Source organism: Sceloporus undulatus, chromosome 7, assembly GCF_019175285.1.
Source record: "Sceloporus undulatus isolate JIND9_A2432 ecotype Alabama chromosome 7, SceUnd_v1.1, whole genome shotgun sequence".
NCBI classification, from domain to species: domain Eukaryota; kingdom Metazoa; phylum Chordata; class Lepidosauria; order Squamata; family Phrynosomatidae; genus Sceloporus; species Sceloporus undulatus.
Window position 1 is genome coordinate 32,342,060 of NC_056528.1, and position 26,300 is coordinate 32,368,359.

The 26,300-nt window shown below is 43.5% G+C and overlaps 1 protein-coding gene across 2 annotated transcripts in view; it reads right to left on the reverse strand.

The window, feature by feature from the left end:
* GPC3 (glypican 3) overlaps window positions 1–26,300 on the reverse strand; it is a 128,014-nt gene that overhangs the window by 24,859 nt on the left and 76,855 nt on the right. The window contains exons 4-7 of one of the 2 annotated variants that reach the window (XM_042480451.1): window positions 18,123–18,256; window positions 13,545–13,670; window positions 9,642–9,762; window positions 959–1,021 (exon numbers count right to left, since the gene is read on the reverse strand). In XM_042480451.1, coding sequence (XP_042336385.1) covers window positions 959–1,021; window positions 9,642–9,762; window positions 13,545–13,670; window positions 18,123–18,256 — 444 coding nt within the window. The remainder of the gene's footprint in view (window positions 1–958; window positions 1,022–9,641; window positions 9,763–13,544; window positions 13,671–18,122; window positions 18,257–26,300) is intronic. The other variant, XM_042480452.1, reaches the window with a different exon arrangement.

A 26,300-nucleotide genomic window follows, 5' to 3' on the forward strand; every position in this document is an offset into this window, starting at 1 on the left:
ATACAGCCTTGGAACCACTATCAAAGAGGCCCTGTCTCTTGTACTGACCCACCCTAAAGTAGGACCTCTAATTCAGCATTTGTAGGGCTGGATAAGTATGTTAGAAAGGAAACAGCTTGAGAAACTGTGGTCCCATCCAGGCTTTGAATCCATCCCATAAGAAGGGCTTATCCCAAACCATGTGCCTAACCCTGAGCCACATCTGATCCCATACATAGTGCCACATTGTGCTTGGAGTTATAAATGCCTAAGATAAAAAGATGAACTGAGACCAGCAAGAGGCATTGGGCTATCCCCCTCCTGGGTAAAAAGTGACCCCCTCAAAAGGTCTAAAGCCACAAACCTACAGCAAGGAAGTGAAGCTTAGCTTTATATCAATGGTAGCTAGCTATTGCCCAACTCCACTTTGGCAACATAGAATCCTAGAGTTGGAAGAGACCCCAAGGGCCATCCAATCCAACCCCCTGCCATGCAGGAAGACACAATCCAAGCACTCCAAACAGATGGTCATCCATCCTTGGCTTAAAAATCTCCAAAGAAGGAGACTCCATCACTATCCAAGGCATCACTTTCCACCAAATAAATCTTCCTACTGTTTAGATGGAATCTCTTTTCCTTGTGGATGAACTGCAGTGTTGTGCAACTAGATGTACATGTGTATCTGTGTTAGGGTTGCCAGTCCAGGATCATCCCAGGCCTTGAGGATACTGGGCTAAATCTTGAAACCAAGGGACAGCACCTGGTGATAGCATTAAGCATTATCCATTAAGCGCCAAGCATAGTTGCTCAGCCTTGTCATTCGCACATATATAGAGAGATATGCAGAGAACATGTCTTCCTGTCTGAAAATCAGGGGAGAAATCTGAGTAAAAGGGGCTTTTCCCAGATTAAGGTGAAGAGAAGGGTGTATTCCTTCTCACCCACTTAAGGATATGGGATAAGGAACATTTAATCTAACCTGCTTGATTCTGGGCTGGTGGGTGCAGAGCAGAGTGGAAGGTGAGTTCTGGCTTTGGAGCAACTGGGAAGGAGAAAGAGGAAGCAAACTAAGTAAATGCAGTTGGCCCTCTACATTTGTGGCTTTGGCTTTTGCGGATTTGATTATTTGGGTTTTGATTACTATGTTCTCTCTAGGAATCTCTAGGTCTTCCAGCACAATTCTGCCAGAAGTTGACCATAGAGTTGCGCTGAAGAACCTAGAAGTTGCTAGAGAAAACACTTCTTTAGGCATTCATAGGTTCTCCAGCATGATTCTATGATCAACTGCTGGCAGATGTTGACTACAGAGTTGCACTGGAGGACCTCGGAGGTTCCTAGAGTGATGTTCTCTTCAGTATAAAGAATAGTGGAGGTTTTATTTGTGGTTTTTCCACATTCATGGAAACCCAGCAAATGTGGAGACGTAGCTGTAGATAGACCCTTGGAGACTCTTTGCAAGCTGCAGCAACAAAGGAACTAAGCCTTGCAAATTGTAGCAAGAGGCGGCTCTACTAGGTGAGCTGCGGATTAACACAGAGCCCTTTCCTCTTGCCTGGAATTCAGCCCACCCAACCTGGAGAATTTGCAACTGTAATTCCCACCTGGAGACAAGCCACTCAAACTGGAGAGTCAGGGCCAAGCCCTGAAATCTGGCAACCTTCGCATGTGTACACAGCATGCAACTTTGCACAATGGCGTTACATGAGCAAGTCCATTTCTGGGACCCCGAAGTGAGAACAGATGTTCTGCACTGGAGAGAAATGCCAAAGTGCTTCTGTCGCAGAACTTACACATGCGCAAGACCGCCATAGGATTCTGGATGCCATGTTTTGCTAGCAAAACCCCAATGCTGTTGATCAATAATCAAAGGCGACTCTTTCCTTTTAAGGATCACTTCTTCCACCCCAAAGATTCCCCCCTTCTTAAATTAAGCCCAAATAACAAAACTAATGACCTGAAAGCATTAAAACTGCGTGGGCTGTGAAGGGCTTCTTTCAAAGGCAGGGTTCCCTTTGGAGTCTGCCAAGGCAAAATATATAAATAAATAATAAAAAGAAGTCTGAATTAATATTTATACTCTTCTGGGGCACATAGTTCTCCTTTAATTTAGTCTGCATGACTGAAAAGAATTTAATAAAAAAAAACCGTTCCAAGGGCTGTGCCGAAATTCCCGGCATATTTTTCCATAAGCTGTTTTGGACAAGGATCAAGCGGAGAGATTGGAAAGAGCTGATAATGGGTCTGCAGCTAAAACAATACTCAGGAATTGCAAGGAAAATTGAAAATGAAGGAGGGACTCAAGATGAGACTTGGGGCCAAAGGTGGGCTGAAGGAAGGGGACTTTTTCTTTGCTGGAGGGAGAATATAGAAATCTTGAACAATCTATGCATTATATTCACCTCTTCGACATGCCATCCTTTTCAGTCATAGCTGGAACAAGACATTGACGGAGGATGATAGAAGCTCTAACCTAAAAACTGCAGGGCAGCAACTTAAAGGCTCAAAATAACAACAACTTTGAAGAAAAGGGCCTAAATACCTTAAAGGTACCAGATCCTGTCTGAATTTGGAAGCTACAGAGGGTCAGCTTTGCTTAGTTCTTGGATAGGAGACCATTAACAAATACCAGGTACTATAAAGAGCCAGTGTTGCCTAAGAAAACCCTGCAAAAATAAAAATAAAAACCCAAAACCCTGCAAAATTTATGTGGCCGCCATAAGTCGACAGGTGGCTTGAAGGTACATCCACACACAGCCTTGAAGGTAATTCCTTTATTCTCCATCCGGGACCCAAGACTGAAGTATGGCATTTCCCCCAAGAGGCAACTGTCCCCTTCGAAGCCCCCCAAAGGAGGTGCCAAGGTGTTGATGAAAGGCAAATTTGCCAGACAAAACCTGTGACTAAGCCTGAGCCAGGGACTTCGAAAGCGATAACGCTACTCAAACAGAAAGAGAGAGTCTTAAATGGCAATAAGAGGATTGTTTTAAGGAGCAGGCCTCCCAACCCATTTGAGCTTCCAACTGTTAGCAGAGGAATTAAAAGGAGGCCTAATTATATCCAAAGTTTCGGATCCGCAGGGCCAGGGTCAGGTCTGTGAAGATCAAAGATACGGGGGGGGGGGGGGGGAAGTAGAAAGAGATGCCGATGCCATGGCACATTCCATACTCACGGACCCCACCTGTCCGACCCAAGCTCTTGGCTTGCAGGCCATGCTCTTTTTGGGAGGAGGAGAACTAGTTTGCAAAGGGGAGGGGAGGAGGTATTGCAAAGCTGTGTTAAGACAACAGTTCAGTGCATTCAAGGCAATTAGTTAATGCCACAAGCAGGACCTAGATGAACCGTCACCCAACAGCAGATCAGGTCCAAGATGACAACCTCATTCACCCCCCCAGAGATTTAGACCAGAGATCCTTTCACACTACATGGTTATAACACTGTGATTCCCATAGATTTTTGTGGGGTTTTGGGGCACTGTGGCCATGTTCTGGAAGAGTTTATTCCTAAGGTTTGGGCAGCATCTGTGGCTGGCATCTTCAGAGAATGCGGGCATGGAAGAAAGTTGGGTGTAGACCCCACTCACCTCCATGCCAACATTCTCTGAAGATGCCAGCCACAGATGCTGGTAAAACATCAGGAATAAACTCTTCTAGAACATGGCCACATAGCCCAAAAAACACAAAACACTATGGATACCAGCCATGAAAGCCTTCGATTTCACTCTGTGATTCCCCTTTAGTACGCCATGACTTTAAACAGCCTATCGACCAGGGTTCAATTCCTCACACGGCAGTGGAAACCCACTGGGTGACCTTGGGTAGGTCACACTCTCTCAGCCCCAGAAAATCCTTGACAGGTTTGCCTTAGGGTCACCGTAAGTAGGAAATAATTTGAAGACACACAACAGTAACAAAACCATCTTGAATCCCAAACGTCATCGTCATCAGCAGCAGCATATCAAAAACAGCAGCAGCAGCAGCCTTTGCCCCTTGACAACAGAAAACTGGGCCAAAGCTAAAAAAATGAAATTCAACACAGAGAAATGTAAGGTACTGCACTTAGGGCAGAAAAATGAAATGCACAGATATAGGATGGGGGACACCTGGCTGAACAAGACTACATGTGAAAGGGATCTAGGAATCTAAGTACAGTGGTACCCCGGGATACGAAAGCACCGCGTTACGAAATTTCCAGGATACGAAAAAATCCCATAGGAAAAAACTGTTCCGGGATACGAAGGTTTTTTCGGGATACGAAAAATTTTTTGGTGCTTTTCGGCGCTTTTTCGCACGAAATCGCGGCTTTTTAGCGCTAGCGGCTATGGCATTTTCGGGTTGCGAAATCTTTCGGGTTACGAACTCCGCGGCGGAACGAATTAATTTCGTAACCCGGGGTACCACTGTAGACCATAAGTTGAACATGTGTCAACAGCGCGATGCGGCAGCTAACAAGGCCAATGCAATTTTAGGCTGCATCAATAGAAGTATAGTGTCTAGATCAAGGGAAGTAATAGTGCCACTCTATTCTGCTCTGGTCAGGCCCCACCTGGAATATTGTGTCCAGTTTTGGGCACCACAATTTAAAAAGGACATTAATAAACTGGAGCATGTCCAAAGGAGGGCGACTAAAATGGTGAAGGGTCTGGAAACCATGTCCTATGAGGAACGACTTAGGGAGCTGGGGATGTTTAGCCTGGAGAAGAGAAGGTTAAGAGGTGACATGATAGCCTGTTTAAATATTTGAAGAGAATGTCATATTGAGGAGGGAGCAAGCTTGTTTTCTGCTGCTCCAGAGACTAGGACCAGGAACAATGGATGCAAGCTGCAGGAAAAGAGATTCCAGCTCAACATTAGGAGGAACTTCCTGACAGTAAGGACTGTTCAACAGTGGAACAAACTCCCTTGGAGAGTGGTGGAGTCTCCTTCTTTGGAGGTCTTCAAACAGAGGCTGGATGGCCATCTGTTGGGGATGCTTTGATTGTGATTTCCTGCATGGCAGGGGTTTGGACTGGATGGCCCTTGCGGTCTCTTCCAACTCTATGATTCTATGATTCTAGGAGCAAAAAGAATTTGATTTTTTTTTTAAGAATAAGTCCAACTTTTTGACCCCCAGGGAGCCTGAAGCCCTCAAAAATGATCCCAGGGGTCACAAAATGGTCCTCTGGGCCACAAAAACAGCCCATACTTAGCCTGTCCCTACTCTAAATGGCTTCTGCTTCCCTTCCAATCCCTCCTGAGTCTGTTTACTTAATTAACACCTTTTTGGGTTGTTTGCTGCACATTTGGCCAAAGGATTATTTTTATCTCCCCTGGTCCCCCCTTCTTTGCATTCAGATGCTAAAGACTCATTTCCCCAAAGAAAAAACAAAGGACAATTTGCACAGGACTGAAGCTTGCTCTGATTTCCAGGAAAGTTCCTTCTCTCAGCTGTTTCTGCTAAATGGCTGCTCCATCCTCAGAACCTCCCTTCTGCGTCCTTCCTGCATTCTGCAATGAATGCTATTTGGGGTTTGTTTTCGAAATCCAGTCGGAGAAGGGACCACTTCCAAAGACGGACCAGCAGCAGTGGCTTCCAAGTCAAGGGTGCGGCGAATCTACTCCATGTTTTATACTAAAAAGAGATTAGCCTCATCTGTATAACAGTCCTCTTTCAGATTTGAGGTAAGCCATCCAATAGGCTATCCTAACATATCCTCAAAATAAAGTTTAGCGTCTTGGATCACTCTTTTAAAGGAATAAAACCCACAGGAGATACTCCACACCTTTCCCAAGGAATTTTGGGGACTGGTTTCTTTGGAACGGAGACAAATGTGAACCTCTTGAGCACTTCTTTGGATGTTCTCCATCTTGCACACCCCTCTTTTGTCCTCCCCAAAGGAAACCTCTTCCTGATGCCATTTATAAGCTTCTGCTCCTGGTTTTCCTTGCTGAGATTCTTATGACTTTTTGCCTGCATTTCAAGACCTCATTCCATCCCCATCACTCAAGGCTGGCAACTGTGCATCCCTGTCCAAATTTGGCATCATATAGGCATGTGCAGGGCTGAGGTCTTTGGATTTACAGCTTTTGCAAAATGTGCATGGTGGGTAGGGGCTTGCACACAGTCTCATCCCAAAGACACCAAGGAAGCCACAACAGTTGTGGGCTCAAAGGAGAACAGCCAAAGAACAAGACTAGAAGAACAGGAACCTGGAACCCAACCACACTGATCAGTTATAACAGTATGATTCCACTTTTAACAGCCACAGAAATGTCCTGTGAAATCCTAGGATTTGAAGTTTAAAGAGGAGTGTCTAGGGCTTCATCTGCACTGCAGAAATAATCCAGTTTGACACCACTTTAACTGCCATGGGGTTGTGACACCACGAGTTACGACATCAGGTGACACCATCATCATCATTTGTATCCCATTCTTTTCCCAGAACTGGGACTCCATTAAAAGAACAGTACAGTATTAAAAGAACCAGACAGACCACTAGTAACTGTACAGACCTAGTTTTGTGCCACCCTAATTCTTTGAAACATCCTTCTGAAAGAGGAAAAGCAAATTGGGAGCTTTGTAGGCAGAGCAGAGCAGAGGGTTCGAAATGTTCAGTCTCACTGAAAATGTCAAAGGGAACGGGATGACTTTCTGCAATTAAAAAAAGGCACGACATGTTCAGACTCAGTTACACGGTAGCAGCCCAAGTCTGTCACATTTCTCCTGATTTAACTGTCCCAGCCATATCCATATTAATTGCTCCTTCCATATGGATTGGAAATCTATGAGTGAGCGCATTTACGCACGCCTCCAAACCCTATGCTTGTTTCCCAAGCAGGAAAACAAAGGAAGCATAAGGTCATTCGTCTTTAAATACAGGGTTTCCCCGTCTTGCAGAGCTATAGATTATACCATGTCCTTAAAAATAAGCAAATACAAATGGACAAGAGGCTGATAAGTTCCCAAACACATTTATCACAGCAGAGAAAGCATCCGCCTATCTTCGTGCTGAACAGCCTGCAAGAGAAATGAGGAAAGCCTTCGGTGGATCAGATTTCCCATTTGACTATTTAATAATGTCACCTAGATAGGGCTGGCCCATAAAATTATTGATGTGTTTCCCAAAATCTTCCCACCAACACACCTGCCTTCCATCCCCATCTTGGTAAATGAGGCATCAAGAAACTTGGGAGTTTTGTTTTCTTTTTAAAAGAAAATTAAGACCAGTCACTGCAAACATATTCACCCAGTTATAGGGCTTTAATGCCACTTTTACTGCAATTCTGGGGAACTGGGATTTGTAGTTTTTTCTGGTTCTTAGAATTCTATGCCAGAAGGTGGCAAAACCCATGTAACTCCAGCTTTAAAATAATTGCACTGACTGCTAATAACAGTGGCCCTTGGTAACTGCTGGGGTTTGGTTCCAAGACCCCCTATGGATACCAAAATCAATGGATTCTCAAGTCCCATCATATACAGTGTGGTAGTAAAATGGTGTCCCTTGTATAAAATGGCAAAATCAAACTTTGCTTTTTGGAATTTATATTTTTCTGAATATTTCCATGTCATGGACAGTTGAATCCGTAGATATGGAGGGCTGACTGTCCCTTTCTGGTCTGAATTCAAAGTGCTGATAGTGAGATTTGGATTGAGACCTCAATACTTGAAGGAGCACCTCTCCATACAGCACATTCCCAAGATTTATGGTCTGCTGTAGAGGTCTTTCTTTGCATCCCATCCATCAGAGCAATCGGATGTGCGAAGACATGGGGAAAGGCCTTAAACTCCTTATGAATTATAAGAAAATGGGTGTGTGAGTGTGTTTTATCACCTGCCGATCAGTTTCACTATGGGTTTGATTCTGAACTTTTCTCCAAGGTGCCAAACCTAACTGGGGTCAGGTTGGCAAAGCTCCTTTAAAGTGCCTACTGAAACCATGAATGGAAAACTTCCAAGATGAGAACCACCAGCCACCTCATATTTTCCCACCTTCTAGTCCAGCCGTTCCCAAACTATGTTATTCTAAGTGTTTTAGACTTCTATTCCCAGAGTTCTTGACTATGGGCCAAGCTGACTATGGCTTCTGGGAGCTGAAGTCCAAAACTCTTGGAGGATCAAAATTTGGGAACACAGTTCAACCTCTCCGGTTTCTGAAAAAAGGAGGCAACAGCTCGGGAAAAGCTCATATCCCATTAACAAAATTAATCTCGAAGACGCTACCGGATTCAAGATGCATCTGCCTCTTATCAGCTTCCCAGAACAAACCCATTGCCAGATTTCAGATTCCCACGCATTTCTGGCTGAAGAACATGCAATATGTTTTGGGTTGCGCCTGTCTGCATGTTTTCTTTATTTTCTCTCTCTCTCTCTTTTGTAAACAAAGGATGGATTCTGCACACTAAAGTTATAAATCGGTTCACCTCCCTCCCAAAGATCTGTCGAGATAGGGAAAGAGTTTGAAACATTTCCAAGTACAGGGGCTGGAGCATAACCTCGGAGCGAAAAACCATTTCCCTTCCAAAAACCTCTTCAACCTGCTAATGAGCTTTCCTGCCTAATTCAATCTCTTTTCCAGAGCCATTGACTGAAGATGACTTATGAATTGCAAATTGTGGAAACTGTGCATTTGGCGGCATTGGATTGCCGTCTATAGCAGTTAAACTCTACCTTCACTCTTTGCTTCTTTCTCCTCTGTGCCTTGTGTTATCTCTCTCCAACCTCAGCCATTGAGCGCCTCCCCTTAGATTACCTTCTGATGTTATAATTATTTTCTCCAAGGCTGGTAATTAGGGAGCGAGGCTCCCAGTTGAAATAAATACATTACCTCTTGCTGAGAAGGAGGTCCTGGGACTTAATAGTCTAATAGCTGAAAGGATGGACGTTTCTTTGGCTCCGGTCCTAAACCTAATGAAATCAACATACTTTTCGCTTGAAATCGGGCTCGGTTCCAGATCAGTTCGAGGCAGAGGAGGGAAGGGGCTGTGCTTTTTCTTTCTTGTCTTCTCTCCTGTCTGGTTCCCTACATATTTTTGTCCCAATTTTATCTTGCCCCGCCAGAACTTATCTGCAAATGAAGCAGAGGAGGACGAAAGAGTCCTCCAAGTAATTTTAATTCCTCCAAGGAAGAGAGGGAGGGAGGAACTGAACTTCATGGGAAGAAGAAAAATTAAGATTGAAATGAGTTGAGATGTTACAGAACACATCCTAACCTATACCTTTTCAGTACTTCCACCAGAACACAGGGTGGCGCTATAGCCTGGATGGTGATATGGCGCTATGGCGCAGATGGTGGTATAGACCGAATTATACCGTATATACCCGACTATAAGTCAACCTCAAGGACAGGTTTTGGGGCCAAACTTATGAATTTTGATAAGATAAAATTTAGGATTGCATAGTATTTTGCCGTAGCAGCTAAAAGTAGGATAATAGTGCTACAGTTGTGTAATGTGAGAGGGCACTTGATATTCCCTGGCCATGTCCCTTCCAAAGTACCAACCAGCCCTGACCCTGATTAGCTTCTAAAGCCAGATGAAATCCGGTGCCTTCAGGGGATCTAGGTGGATTACCAAGCATTATCCAAAAAGAACCCGAAATAAAAAGGGAAGTGAGAACCAGGTAAGTTTCAGTTGAAAATACGGCTGTGAGGCCCACCTTTGATTCTTTTTGGGAATATGGCCACTCACCTGATTGATGTGCTTTAGCTTGTCAATGATCTGGCTAATCATAGGTTCGGGGCCTTTCGCCTTGACTTCATGGTTGCCACCTTGGGGTCTACCTCCGTTCCTCGTAGCCTGGCGACTGTACCTAATAATAACGATAGAAGTAAGCAACACCGATCGGTTCAGATGAATGTTAACCAAAGTGCTCCATGTGAAAAATCTTTTTCCAGATTCTGGTTGCTTGCTGGACAGGGGATGTCAGAAGAAAAAGGAAGTTCAAGGGTCTCACCTAAAGGAATTTCTGAGTCATTTGGGGGAGGAGGGATGTTGTCCTAAAAGAGTTAAAAATGAAACACAGATGTTGAGAGAGGAACCAAGTTCTACCAGGTTCTCACAGCAGTTTTGGGGCTTGATAACTATTCCCTTGGCGCCATCTTGCGGAATCACTACCATGGTGCACTGCATGCAATACCAGATCCTTATTGTTGCTGCTGTTGTGAGCATTCAAGTCATTTCTGATTTATGGGATTTTCTTGCCAAGGTGCATTCAGAGGGGATTTGCCCTTGAGGCTGAGAGAGTGTAGTTCCATGGATGAGCGGGGATTCAAACCCTGGTCTCCAGAATCATAGTCCGACACTCACATTGCTATACCACACTGCTTCTCAATACTTCCTCATGCCTTCTATGAATTATCTGTTTTTGTGAGTTACCTTCCTATACCTTTGCAAAAGCCAGTTCAACCAGTACAGGAAAAACATGTGCATCTGTTTGGTGCAAATGAAAAAAGTTAGCAATCACTGCAGGAGGAGAAGTTGGGGTCAAGAAAGCAGTTAGTAACTTTCCAAGAGGTATGAGAATGTATAAAGGATCTGGCGATTTGTGAATAATCTCTTAAAATAAGGGCTGGGAATAAATATATTAATCCAGTTATTGCATTAAAACACCATGAAAATTTAAAAGCATTCAAAAGCATAATAAAATTAAACACATAGCACGCATGCGCCACAAGAAAAAAGACTCCCTGCAGCCAGTTAATCACTAAAGACTTGTTTGGATAAAAAAGTATTTGCTTGCCATAGAAAGGACTGCAGAGAGGGAACCAGCCTCCCAGATTTATGTCTCCTTCCCAGACATGTTTGGAACAATGGTGGCTTTTGGATATATATAAGCTTTGGATGGTTGAATCCGTGACTGTAGATCCATAGATATGGAGGGCCAGGTGTATATATTGAACAGGATGGTGGACAGAAGTGAGCAGTGACAGACCCCATGGCATTGAATAGTACCACCACTTTCTAAATTTACTTCTCTAAGGACCAGCACATCTGTAGAACTGTGCCTCCAAATCCCATCCCAGCAAGATATCATGGTTGATAGTCCCGAAATCCATAGAATGATCCATCACAACTAAGGACACACTTTCCCTGTCCAGTTCTTGATGCTGGTGATCCACTAAGATGACCAGAGCTCTCTGCATCCCACAGCTAAGACTGAAGCCAGATTGGAATGGAGCTAGAGTGGTTCTCAACCTTTGGTCTTCCAGATGTTTTGGACTTCAGTTCCCCAAATTGTTGACAATTGGCCAAGCTAGATGGGACTTTTGAGAGTTGAGGTCCAAAACATCTGGAAGACCAAAGGTTGAGAACCATTGTATTTCATCCAAGAATTCCTGGAGGTGGGAAGCTACCACATGTTCTAGATCATCAGTTCCCAAACTCTGGTCCTCTTGGTATTTTGGACCTCAGTTCCGAGAAGCCATGGCCACTTTGGAGGTTAAGTCCAAAACATCTGGAGGAACAGAGTTTAGGAACCACTACTCTAGCACTCTAATACACGCATACACACACCTGTATTATATCCCAACAGGAGGTAAACAAACTTTCTTTTGCTGCTTCAAGCAAGTAGCACAAAGTGAAGGCTTTAAGGAAACCCCTGGTGAGCTGCCGTATATGACTGTGTTTGGCAGCGTACAAGTTTCTACCCGTGTTTGCAAGGCAAGATGGAAATCACATGAAAAAAGAACCCAAATGTCTGCCAAGCAAGACTCTGCGGGAGGGCTCACCTCTCCTTCTGCCTTGTTTGCTTATGATTTGTACATAAAACTCCAGACACAATATGCTGACAATCAAAAGAAAATTGCAAGCCCATCCCACTCCAGATGCAAAGCAAAGCGAGGATTTTGCAGAACGCAGCCACGTCTTCCAAGGAATGAGAGAATAAAGGGAGATTTAAGATACATTTCTGCTCATATACAGGGTGTTTTTTATTTTAGTTGTGTTATTTTTTGCATGCTGTCGGGAAACAGGAGCGCATTCCCAAACCGGAGCACTTTTGCAGAACATGCTTTTTTTAAAAAAGGAGAAAAATTATCCCAAAAGGCAACCATGTCTGTCATCTTACTCAGAAGAGACTTTAAAAGAATAAACCAGCCCAAAGCTGTTTAGGAAAACTTTGTGAAACTGAACATGTAATAGGATTTGAAGATTTAAGAGCTGAGAAAATCCTGACACTGTGTAAAATCCTTCAATTAGAGGAAAAAAAAACATTCCCAAAGACTAATAGCCTTTGAACGTAGATTTGGAAACAGGCGAAGGGCGTTGTCGTAAGGCCCTTACTATTTAATCGTGGTTTGCTTTGCTTTCAGCGCCTAACAACATTTCGCCTTTAATACCATTTTAATAACAGCTTCTTCTGTTCTTTAACACCTCCGATACAAATTTCTCCCAACAGTTATGCCATTTCACTGCAAAGGCCTCAAACAGCCTACAGAGATAGGTGTGGAAAACTCACTTTCTTTGGGATATAGCTCTATGATGTAACTCAGGACTAGTTTCCATGTAAGTGCATTATGCGAACTGCTGCAGAATTTTGCACATTTGCATCCAACGGTGAATTGTCTTCACTTTCCTGTGCAAATTTGCATCTATTAGTATCTATGCACTCTTCCACTGCTAAAAATGCACAGCCATATGGATAGGCACACATGCAATAATGCACAGTTCTGTGGATTTCCATGGATACGTCAGTAAAAAAATGTGAAGGCTTTTACTACAGAATTAAAGAAAAAAATTTGGGGGGGGGGGGAGAGGTGCAGAAAGTCTGAATTCCTGTGAACCAGATGTCATAAGTGCAAAAGAGGACAAGGCACCATATAGGACATTCAAGAAAATATAGGATACAGTCGCTCCTCCGTTTCCACACGGATCCATTCCAGAAATGGAAATCTGCCAATATTCAAGCCCCATTGCCTTGAATGGTGGCGTGCCCTCGCGGGCACCTGCGCATATGTGCCACAGGCGTGCACCCCATTTTATATCCCTCCATTTGCCCCTTACACATAATCGAGGGACGCGGATTTGAAGTCTGCACAAACAAAGCAACAAATGTATAACCAAATAAAAGCTAAAAGCTCTAATATAAACTCATGCTTCTTAGTCCTGCTCAAAATGGAGGAAATTTCAGAATTCTTCCTGGAGAGAAAGTTGAAATGTAGGAAGGATCCTGGAAAAGGAGGCCGTTTGGTCGAACCTGTCTTGGGGGACATTTTAACTATGCTTTTTAGGGGAGGTGGGTCATTTTAGGCCCAGGAGGGGGCTTTTTTAAAAACCTTAAGTAAACTGGAAGTGACTTCCCATCGCATCTTGTTTTGAAAAATTGTGCTTCTAAGGGGAGGGCACTGCCTACATTTTCCACTACTTGAGTTATTTATTTGATATCATCTTGCAAATCTTTTCCTTGGGAGCTACTGAAATATTGAGGAAGTTGTCTTGGGTGCAGATTGTCCTCTGCAGAAAGACAAGTGTACCATGAATGCAAGGACTCATGTCAAGACGTAGTTATGGCAGAAGCGAAATTAAAACAAAATCCCCAGAGCCAAGCATTATAAAAGGAAAAGCAAGAAAGGAAAAATAGGAATTTTTGTTCACCTTTCAACCACTTCTTGGCCATTCCAGCAAACGGTATTGTTCTGGATGGTGGAACTGTGGCTGCAGATATACTCTGGAAGACTGCTGTAGAAACTGCTGTGCGCTCTCAGTTTAGCGATGAGTTCCCTGCAAAGAAAGAATCCAACAAATCAAAGAGAAGCCAGCCAAACTCACTTGCAAGCATGCCTCAAGAAGAGATAGGGGACTGAGGCTGCATCTGCACTGTGGAATTAATGCAGTTTGACACCATTTAAACTGCTATGACTCCATGCTATAGAATTCTTGTAGGTTTTGGAGATATTTAGCCTTCTCTCTGAGAGAGCGCTGGTGCCAAAACAAACTATAAATCACAAGAATCCAAAGGAAGGAGCCATTGAGAGTAAAGCAGAGTTAAAGCATTACTTCTGCTAGTAATGTGGCATAGTCTGCGTATCTTAGATTGTGAATATTCCTTCTTCCTATCTTTACTTCTCCTTTTTCTGGGTCTAAGCCTGCTCTTCGTATGATATTTTCCACATACAAGTTGAACAAATAGGGAGATAAAATGCAGTCTTGGCTGACTCTTTTGATGATTGGGAACCATTTCCACCATAAGTCAGAAACAATGTGAAACAACTTGAAGGCACACAACAACAACAACAACAATTGGTTCTTTATTCTCATCTTATCATACAACAGAAAGCATTTGGCAAACCAAGCAAGAGGTTAGCCGTGCTCTATCTCTACAATTATCTTTCTGCGGTCAGCTACTCTGGGGTTGCACAAAGTGATTGCGGTGGTTTCCAATTTAAATGTGGTTTTCTGGGCTAGATGCTTTGGGAATCCTCCTTCTTCTATTTTGACTGATCTGGGCTGGAAGGCATTGTAATGTTTGCAGCTTTCTGTGGGTTTTTTGGACTATGTGGCTGCGTTCTGGAAGAATTTATTCCTGACATTTCGGCTGCGTCTGTGGCTGGCATCTTCAGAGTTTTGTGCCATGGAAGTGTGTGCAGTATATATACCACAGACACTTAGGCAGGTACTCTTGCCAATGTCCTGATATGCTTCTTCACAATTAACAAACATGGTTTCTTAGCACCACTGCTACTTAGCTAAGTATTTAGTCCAACAATCCAATCTTTATTGTACAGTTAAAGACCATGAGCTAAGTATATATAAAGTTATATTACTTTATAAACTGATGTGTAAGTCTAGAAGTTTTAGTCAAAAAATTGATCCCAAAAACCTAAGTCAACTTATCCATGGGTCAATATAGGTACTTTAATTACTGTACTTTAATAACCAAAATTGTAATCTGTCCTGGAATTACTAGCTCTTCTCTATTCTCTCATCCATCCAGCCTTTATTTTGAGCACAGTTATACCTGCTAGAATTATGTAATTCTTTGCCATTGTTTACCTATGCATCATCCTTTAGATCCTTTGTTACATGCCCCTAGATTTAATCCTCAATTTATCCATGGGTCATATCAAAAGCCATAATTTGGACCCCAAAACCTGCCCTTGATTTATACATGAGGTCTACTTACAGTCAAGTACATACAGTAAATCAAGTATAGGATTATGTTAGTTATTTCTGTCTAAGTAACAAAGCTTTCGCATAGGAGCAATCTTAAAATGAATCCATCTTAAAATGAATTGTAATGTTTGAATTCTACCACTTGGTGGTGCTAGAAGACCATTCCAGCATTGGATTGGACCTATTGCAAAGAGCAACTGGGGGGAAAGAGCATCATGGCTCCATCACGCTAACCAATTGCACAAGGAGAGGAGGATTCAAACTGCTGAAACAAAACCCAGCGTGCCTTGAAGACCACTGCATTCACTGCATAGAAAGGAGGAAGGAAGGGGCCTGTTAGTCTTGAGGTGTCAAAGCCACAAATTCCCTGAAAATTAATTCTCTCGAAGCAGGAAACTTTTCCGAGGCAAATTATTTCATTTAGTGTGCAACTGTGCCGAGAAACCATGTGGCTCTCCTAACGGGATGGGAGGGGGCTCAAGCCTAGGGTTGCTATATTCCAGCCCTCCTACCCAGGCAACTAATTTGCAAATTATGCATAATTATAATTATGCATATTATTCATTTCCATTCAATTATACAAATTCAACATATTAATCATTGCACTTTTCCCACCATTATGTTTCAGCCTTAGAACCAGTACTAAGATAAGAGCTCTCTTTTTCTTCCTTTTCCTCCAGCTGGTATGCAAGAGCCAGCAGAGTTTAGCGGTTTCAGCTTCGGACTATGACTCTGGAGTCCAGAAATCCATCAGTGGATTTCTGCCCTTATGATGGGGAGAATATCTTTATTGGCCATCCGAAAAGCACAATATACTTGTTGCAAGCTTTCAAAGCTCCATGGGCTTCTTCTTCATCAGGCAAGAGGTTACAAACCAAACAGGAGAAAAAAAACACAATTGGAGATGTTAGTCAGATGCCTGCATGTTGTTCCAGTCCTTAGTAAAAATGTTATGATGGGGAGGAGATATTTTGTGCAAGCAGGGAGATACCTCCTTCTGGCCATGCAGCAACAGGGAGATTTGCAAAGTACCAGGAAATTTAAAGTCCATTTGCATCTCAACAGGGACCCCTCTTTTGCAACACTGGGGACCAGAGTTCAAATCCCTGCTTGACCATGAAACCCACTGGGGGACCCTGGGCAATGCACACACTCTCAGCCTCAGAGGATGGCAATAGCAAACCCACTCTGAAAAAACTTGCCAAGAAAACATCGTAATAAGGGCCTTAGGGTCACCATAAGTCAGAAATGAAGGCACACAACAATAACAACAACAACAACGTGTGGTGTGTGTCTATGTGTGTAGCAGGTGCTAGTCTTCCACCGTTCCCTAGTCTTCCTCAGTTGCCCAGCTCTGCTCTCCAAGTTTGCTCCACAAGCATATTCTACGGTTGGTTGGTTGCCATTTTCCTCCACCAGTATTTCCTGTTGTTTATTTCTGCAGGCGGCTCGAGGCAGTAAATCCCATTCAGTCTGAAGTAAACTATTATAAAGATTAGTTATGAGCTGTAAAAAGGACCCAGCTGGGGGCCGGCAGAACAAACAGAAGCGCTGGAATGCTACCAATGGGAATCCTCATCTCTGGCTCTCGCTCTTTGATAAAATAAAAAACGCCCAGGTTTCCCCCTATAATCAGATTCCGGGAGATGGCACACAGAGAAACAAAAGAGAGAACCAAGATGAAACATGGATGCTTCAATTGTACATGTGTATGTGTGTGTGTCTTAAACTCTGCAATCTTCATGAGGAGTAACGCAACACACCCACCGAAAGAATCCTGCAAGGACATCCGTCCAGCTCCAGCAATAAACCGAGTCTAGTTAATGAATGACATTAAAGGATTTAGGCATCAAACAAAGGGAGGCCAAGGCATTGCCATTGGAATTTAAAACAGAAAATCTAGGGCAGGGGTAGGGAAGTGCATTTGGGAGAGCCCCTTTGAAGTTTGGACTAAAAGCCAAAGCGGATTAATTGCAACACCAACATGGCGACCACCACAGTGGTTCCTATCCTTTGGTCCTCCAGATATTTTGCACTTCAGTTCCCAGAATTCTTGACTGTTGGCCAAGCTGGCTGGGGCTTTTGGGAGCTGGAGTTTGAAACATCTGGTGGACCAAAGTTTGGGAACCACTGAACTCATGTTGACATGGGGGGAAATGAGCTCTTTTAAGCAGGAGGTAGGTCTGGTTTCAACTTGGAAGTAAACTGGAGGTAAAATTATTCCAAAAAAAGGTCTCTTGTGGGTCTAATACAGACTATGTACCCCCTCAAAAAAGTAAAAAAGTACAGCCTTTCAAGGTTCATGAGGAGTAACTAAACCCCCCTAAGTCCCAACAGTTGGGATCTAGGGCAGAAGTGGACAGCTCCATGTGGCCTGCAGGATGGTGTTGGACTACAAATCCCATCAACCCTAACCATCATTAACCAACAGTGAGGGATGCTCAGTAGCAACTGGTGCCTGATGCAGTTGCATCTGCCCTGGGTTTTAATTATAAAGGCGCTATATCTTGGGCGAGTAACACACTCTCAGCCCCAGAAATAAACCCAGTAATAAATGTGAAGGCATACAACAATAAACCCATTCATTTAGCCTCAGAAAATACTAGAAATAAATCAGGAAATATTGATATTTGCCTGATTAAGAGATCTGAGCATCCCAAAAAGCTTACATATATTTCATTGTCCTAATGGAAGTACAACCATAACGTGGATTTAGGCATTTTAAAAAATGGATAGGCCAGAGCTTTGGTGGTGACAGCAACCCATATAACAACTCTGCCAAACCTTTTTCCTTACATAAGGAGTATTCAGAGGTGCTATTTCCTTCCTCTGAAATATAGCCCACAGCACCTGGTATTCACTGGTGGTCTCCTTTCCAAGTACTAACCAGGATCGTCCTTGCATTTCTTCCAAGATCAGATGGGTTCTGGTGCCTTGAGGGTATTTAGGCATTCAAATCATATACTCCGACCTGATTCTTAAATTCACCACTGTGGGCATTCAAAATAATAAGCTTAATTTTTAGGAAGTTGTTGGGAAGACTGGTCCTCTCAATCTCACCTCCTCCGACTTGACAAAGTTTCCTCCTGTTCGATGTGGGCCACCCTCATGGTCCGTTTCTCAGCAATAAGGTCTTCAGGATACCGAGCGGAGCGGTGCTGTCTCTGTCGGGAATGGCCGCACAATTTGCTGATCTGGAATGGAAAACGAACAGAAGAGAAGACAATGAACCCCTCTGTGCGTTATTTCTCTCTACTAGCGGTGGCAACCAGATCTGCTGCGAGTTTTAATCTGAACTTTAATAATAATAATAATAATAATAAATTTTATTTATACCCCGCCCTTCCATAAAAATGATCAGGGAGGCTTACAAGATTTATAAAAACATTACAATACAGGTTACACTATGCTTGGTACCAAAATCCTTCCTCCCCCAACAGTTCCAGCACCTCATATAGCTACTTTACAGTTCATATTAAATTCTGGGTGATGGAGCCCAAAACACCTGGAGGAGCAAAGTTTGGGAGCCGCTGCAGTACATCTTCGTGACATTTCCACCCCTTGAGATCTTAATTATCCATCATTTTACATGGAAAGAAGCTATCCAAGCTATCCTGAACCAGGAGCAACAAAGAGCATCCACAGAGGAAAATTTTCCCTTCCCAGGGGCCCTTTCCTATTATTATTTACAGCAGTGACTGGAAATCCACTTCTAATTTTGATTTTGCTGTTGATGTTTCAGCGTCGGAGAACCAGGAGCTATTTAAGGACAACATCAGCACTTTTACACATTTCCAGGACATAACCATCAATTTGTAGCAAAATTATTTTTTTTCCTGGGGTAGAGGTATTGGGATTCAGGCTAAACATTGGGTCCACATGTGCCCCACAGACCCATCTTTGGGTTTTTGGGGTTTTTTTCCAATCCAGTTTGCATGGTGCAAGAAGATGAATTCAAAGCACCTTTAGATCTCAGTGGTTGCGCCTGGATTAAAACAACCCAGTGAGCCTTAGCCATGCGTATGCTCGAATCTGACAGCTCTAGAGTACATCAGCGAGGGAAGAGACCCGCAGAAATGGGGTCTTCATTGAAATAATCCCACCTGACAGAGGTCACCATGAGAAGTGCGCCACCTCTACCGCATTAATGCACCGCCCAGGGGGCTGGCGGGCATCCACCTGTCAGGCTCTGGAGGTTTAAATCATGGCGTGCCACTTGGAGCGCTGGAAGGTTCCTTCGTTCTCAAGAGGTGGGGAAGGGTCAGATCCCAACTGGGAGTTATTGAATTGTTATGCTCCTGGCCTGCCAGGCGAATTGTGTCAGCTGCTCCGGATAAGCACTGCCATGAATTGATGTTAAGGAGAAGCATCAAGGCTATCAATCAGCCCCGCTGTTATCTTTACCTTGTTTTTTCCTAGGTCTCTAAGCTCAAGGGAGAAGCTAAAGCACAAAGCGCCTGCAGCCAAGTAATTGTCCCAGCCTTGTTTGCAACGTCAAACACCGGAGTCCGTGACCGTTTTCCAAACTATAAGTCGACATCATGTAAAAGTCGAGAGCAAGTTTTGGGCCCAAAATTATGGATTTTGATATGACCCATGGATAAATGGAGGATAAAATCTAGGGCCACGTAACAAAGGATTTAATACAAAACTGTCCTTGGCTGTCGTTGGCTGCGGTGGGCACTGAACCAAAATTACGGATGTTCTTGCCTCTCCTCCCCAGGCCATTGCTTTTTTTATTTAACTTGATGAAGAGATTTGCAGAACTAAAAAGCCAGCACATTACTGTGGAATTGTAGTTGGTCCTAATAAGGTCAGGAAGACTCCGGGGAAGAAACTCACCCTTCAAATAGGTTTGCAGCAGGTCTCCCTGTATTGTTTAATACTAAATATTATCATTCCCCCCACCCAAACCCAGAAGAAGATTTCCATCTGCTTCTGTTTTTGCTTCTTAGGCTCCAGGTAATTCATAAATATACACTGCCCTTGGAACAAAGGCATCACCCGCTTATGGATTTTGGAGTTTGTTTTCCCAGGATAAGCAGCAACCTGTTAGCAGAAGGCCTTGCAATCCAAAATAAGTGCATTTCTTCCATTTAAAGTTACCATAAGGTGACCTCGATTCCATTATCTGCATTCAGTTATAGAAGTCTTTTTAATTAAATTCTCCTTCTCTCCCTATCTCTCTTTTAAAAAAGGGATGTGTTTAAAACATACATTGAAATGATGGGGTACAGAACATAAACTTTTAAATAGTAGTAGCCAGGCCCATTTAACATTTCTACAGGTGTAATAAAAATGCTAATATATGTTAATGTTTAGTCTGTGGTTAATGTTTTGTCTTCTTAATTTCCCCAAGGCTTTTTATGGCCAGATTTAAATCTGCCAGGCGACTCAATGGATTGCATTGCCTTCTGGGAGGCACCTTCTCCCCAATGAATACTGATTAAGAAAAGTGAACAAGCTTCTCACTGCCCTGGAAATATTCTTCTCCAAGTATCTTTTATTGTTGTGCAGTTCTAATCATTGCACTGATTTTGTCATAAAGGGATTATACCTTTTTTTTCCTATTGTGAAGGAAATATCAAGAACCATGTTCTCTCCTTTCTTTTAAAAGCCTGTAAAGAGTTTTGGGTCAGGATCAGAAATGAGAATACTTAGGTTCTTGTGGACTACAACTCCCAGAATCCCCCAACCAGCATGGAGACTACAGTTCTCAGAATCCTCCAACCAGCATGGCCAATGCTAAACCAGCATACAGGTTCTAGGGTTGTTGTCACTAAGGTTGTTGTCACCAAAGGCAGAAACCCACGGTGCCACCCCATGTACCTTCTCCTGGACCAGAGCAAACAGAATCCTTAGTGATGTTTCTCAAGGGTTGGCTATGAATCCCACGTTCCAAATGAAGCTCCATCTCCTATGAGAATGACAACTTTGTGTGTGTGTGATAGTGTGTTTTAAAAGGGGTCACCATCAGGGTTACTCCCCCCTGAGTGCACACCCCAAAGAGGTTTGTCAGCTCCTCCTGACCCTTCCCTTCCTCTTTCCTTACTTCACTGGTTATAATTACATATACAGGAAATATATAGACAGGCATTTTGGTGTCACCTAGTCCGATGGCATCACCTAGTGTGGTCCATCATACCCCCTGCACCCCCCTAGTGATGCCACTGGACACTTATACAGTCGCCCCTCCATTTTTGCGGGGGATCCGCTCCGGACCTACCCACCCCTTGCATGTATATTCAAGCCCCATTAGCTTGAATGGGGAGCCCGCGGGCAGCTACAGGCGCGTGCCATGGATGCACGCCCCATTGTTTCCCCTGTCCTTTTCCCACTCACATATATGTGAGGGACATGGATCTCAAGTCCACGGAAACGGAGGGGTGATTGTACTCTATGTCACTAACACATTGGTTTCACAACAGTTTAAGCAGAACTAACACCGTGTTTTGAAGGCACAATCTATGCTGAAACCTGAAGCTACCCTATCATTCTGTTAGGTGACTCTCAACTTGTTGCTGTCGTGTGCCTTCAAGTCATTCCCAACCTTTGGCGACCCTAAGGCAAACCTATCATGGAGTTTTCTTGCCAAGATTTGTTCAGAGGAGGTTTGCCATTGCCTTCCCCTAAGGCCAACAGCATGTGACTCGTACATTTTGTGAGATATTCCACCTTCCCTGCCAGAGAGCTCTGGTACCCCCCACCAAACTACAAATCCCAGAGTTCCATAGCATTGTCATGGAACTACAAGGGAGGCCAAACTGCTTTATTGCTGCAGTGTGGTTGCAGCCCCAGCCTTCCAAAAAGCTGGTGCCTTTCCAGATGGATAGGTCTATGGTTCACATCATCCGCAGGCAACATGGATTTATAAGCCGCTGAGGATGATGGAGGTTGTAGTTGAGCATATCTGGAGGGACACCCAGATTTGTAGAAGCTGCCTTATGTGGCTAGTCTGGCTTGGCTGGACGGCACCTGCAACTATAAAAAAAGATGCTGGAATGAACTTAAATACAACCAATCAGACAATGTTATGCATATATATGCAGTCTAAATCCTTCTGACATGACCTCACACGAGCCGCAAGAAAAGACAACGTCTTCCATGCCCAGGAGTGGGTTCAATAATGCAACAGCCTTAAATAATTCAGGGCCAAACTGTGTAAAGGCACCAAAACACAAATGCTTAGAATAACACAGTTTCTGTCGCACCCGTTCACGCTCTCCCCCGGAAAACATGCTACTAACACATACAAGATGGCAAAGGCCACAAACCATTACAGATGTCGAAGCCGGTTAAACAGAGCGGCAGTAACACAAAATGAATCTGCTAGAGAAAACACATGCACCAACACATACACAACTATTCAGTGGTTCGGTTCCTTTATTGTTTAAAAAAAGAGAGATGGAAGACTCTCTTTGCTTTTGCAGAAAGTTCTCAGTTGCATGAGTCCCTGCCAAAGGTGTCACTAGCGGAGTGAATGGGGTTTGGACTGCACCAGGTGTATGTAAGGGAAATAGTTTATTTAAGGGAAACTGTTTTACTACACAACTGCATTTAACTGGACTTGAGTATCCACAGATTTTGGTATCCATGGGGGATTCTGGAACCAAACCCCAGCGGATACCAAGGGCCCAATGTGCAAAAAGGAAACAGAGGCAAGTAAGCATGATGGGCAGAAAAAACAGCAGTGCCCAAGCTGGGCAACCATCAGGGTCTCAAACCGTTCTCTCGCCATGCCCTCTTTTGCTTGATTTTTTTAAAAAAGAGAATTAAAAACTCATTAAAGACATGAAATAACTCTTGTCTCAAAATGCCAAAGATTTACTGAAGGAGAGGCACCAGGGGATACGGAGAAATCATGCCCATCAAACCTGGCAGTCAGAAAACCTTTCTAATGTGGTTTTCTGCAATTAGTGCCTGCACCCTGCGTATGATTGACTCTCATCTTTGGGGAGATGAGCAATATTCTAGGAAGCGGCGCATTAACTTGTCCACCAATGACTTTAATAAGGCGCTTTTCAAATTACTGCTCATAAAACCAGAGCCGGGGAGGTGAAAAAAGTGAGGGGGAAAGCTACGGAGGATGAGACCCGCTCTCCTTAATTAGACCTCCCTCCTTCCCTTCTTCTCTATTAGCAACTTAATAGCAAGTGTACATATTTATATAACCCAGCTCGAGCATGGCATGGCATGGCATGCCAATGAAAAGCTGCCCATTTAATTATCAGCCGCTAGAAGGTAATCACAATTTGGGAATGCATGAATTGAAGCAAGCTTGTAAGGCTCACGATGTATTTAGATTTACGGCTCAATAAAACCGGGGTGGGAGGAGGTTTGCTTCCTCATTTGGGATATAATCACAGACAATGCAGGCTCACATTGCAAGAGGAATGGTATAATGGCTTATGTAGCCCATTGACAGATGACAACTTTACAAGGGACTTGCACAAGCCAATTTGGAGAGAGGACAAACAAAGCCATTTCAGAGGGAGGGCAATGTCATATTCATTTCGACTTGGAGATTGGGAAGAAAGGGGGAAATAAAGCAGCAATTCCCTTTCCCCTTGCAACCGGGAATGTCCCAAAGTCATTTGACTCCTTCAAGACTCCCAAAAGGAGGTGGCAAAGAACTCCAGCCATATTTCTTAATTTGTTGTTGTGTACCCCCAAGTCATTTTTGACTTATGGTGACCCTAAGTGGAACCTATCATAGGGTTTTCTTGGCAGGTTTCTCCAGAAGGGGTTTGCCATTGCCATGGACTGAGAGTGTGTGACTTGCCCAGGGTCAACAAGTAGGTTTCCATGGCTGAGCTGGGATTTGAACCCTGGTCTCTAAGTCATGGTCCAACACCCAAACCACCACAAAGGCTCTAATGTTTTCTAATACCTACGTCATTTCAGTGCCATTGCCTTAATACACTCGAGCAGTATAACTAATAGCTGGAAAGAGAAAGGCCATGCATCCTACTTGAGTGCAAATTCTGAAAGGAAGGGAGGCTATAAATCGAAGAAATCAATACAAAAATAAATGCATACATCACTTTCCAAGGACAACACTTTGCAGGGGACTCAATTCAATCCTGAAAAGCACCCACCCCACATTTTCAAAGTGGTCCTGTTATCAGAGGCTCTCACACAGGCGACAATTCATTGCCCACACTGAAGGGAAGACAGCCTGGCACACGCTGCCTCCCTGGGAACAGCCGTTTCAAACTTATCTGCTGGCAGGCAGGGATCGATATATCAGAAAGGTGCAGTCGGCAAGTAAATAAACAGGCCAGTAAAATATCGCTTCACAAATTCATGACACCAACCACTCCTCTCAGTTCTTTCACACTCCTCGCTCCCACGTCGGGCGAATGCCTAAAAGTGCCATTCCTAGGAAGGAGGTTGGAAAGACCAGGGAATTTGGTGTGAATGTTGATTTAAGTTGAACGCAGCACATCAACACAAACAGCTGCAGAGTCCAGAGAATAGGGCTATTTTAAGATAAGCCAGCGTTTGGAAACATTTCTATTTCAAAATTCAGAGAGATTTATCTGTATGCAGAGGGATCTTGTAGCACCTTTGAGACTAACTGCAAAAGAAGTTGTAACATCTGAGGAAATAGATCTAGCCTACAAAAGCTTACGCTACAACTTCTTTTGAACAGACTCAAAAGTGCCACAATATCCCTTTGCCTATTACTATTTTAATAATAAAACTGTTCCAGACGCTCTCTGGAAACCAAGATAACGAAACTGAGGCTGTTGCACTTTGGCCATGTCATGAGAAGGCACGGATCACTGGAAAAGACAATGATGCGAGAGAAGATGGGAAGCAGTAGAAAGAGAAGAAGACCACATATCAGACAAATAGACTCAACCAAGGAGGCGACAGGCCTGGATGTACAAGATCTAAGCAGATTGGCTGAGGATAGGAGATCTTGGAGGTGTCTCAACCAAAGGGTCACCATAAGCCATGGTCAACTCGATGGCAGTTAACAACAACAACAATTTGAATATATGCAAAAATCCATCAGTGATGCCTTTATGCCCCTCTTTGCAATTGAAATATATATTCACTATTAGTAGGTCTGGCGATTATTTCATCTGAACTAAACGGGGGAAGAGGAAAGAGGATGACCATCAAGTTCTCAGAGAGAACTTACCCATTTCTTCATTTAAAGCCTACTCCATTATCTTATTGGACTACAACTCCCAGTTACCACAGTTAGCCAGGGAAGATGTGAGCTGTAGTCTAACCCATCTGGAGATCAGCAGGCTGTGGGAGATAGGCTTGAAAAGGTTTGCCATAAAAGTAGCAGTCGTTTGCATCGCCTTTCTTTTCCCACACCGCAGTGCGAAATAACTCATACGGAAACATAACCAGGCATAAAAGTTAGTTAGCCTCCCCATCGCCGTGAATGACAATTTTAAAATTGACTGAGCACATTAATGATAAAAACCTATAACCGAGGCTGACAGCTCAGGGTTGTAAAAGGTAACAGGAAAGCAAAACAAGAAGGTATGTCAGAGCATGTCTTTCATACCTTTTGCAAAAGCTTGGGGAGGTTGCTTTTCAAGACTGCAAGTCCAGACTGCAGCTGGTTGGGGATTCTGAGTGTTGTAGTGGGGAGGAAACACTTTTCCAAGCTCTGGCTTGTAATATGAAACTGTACTAAATAGCCCAACCCAGTGCAGTCAGGAAAAGGAAAATGTTGAGCCATATATACTTATCCACAAAACAGGGGACAGGGAAGGAAAGAAAAGAAAAGGGAAATTTCGCAACCTTCTATTGTTGCCCAACTGTCTTCTGCACTGTGGAAATAAAACAGTTTGACACCACATTCATGGAGCCATGACTCCATCCTACAGAATCCTGGGATTTGCAACTTGGTGAGGCACCAGTACTCTTTAGCAGAGAAGGCTAAAGATCTTGTAAAACCTTGTAAAACTACAGATCCCAGGATAGGGTAAAGCAACAGTGTTGCATCAAACGGCATTATTTCAAAAGTGTAGATTGACCTTTCAAAGAAGCATTCTCCTTCCTCTCAGAAGCAAAAGGGAATACTTTATCAAAGATTATTTATTGGGTGTGTGTGTGTGTGTTTTGGAAAAGACCTTTCCATGGGACACAATACAGCTTCCAAAAACAATGCAAATATACAGCAGAATCTACTCGCAAAACTGACGTTATTTTTTACTCCTCTTAGTAGTGCAAATGTAATGAATTACTGCTTGCGCAGTAAATGAC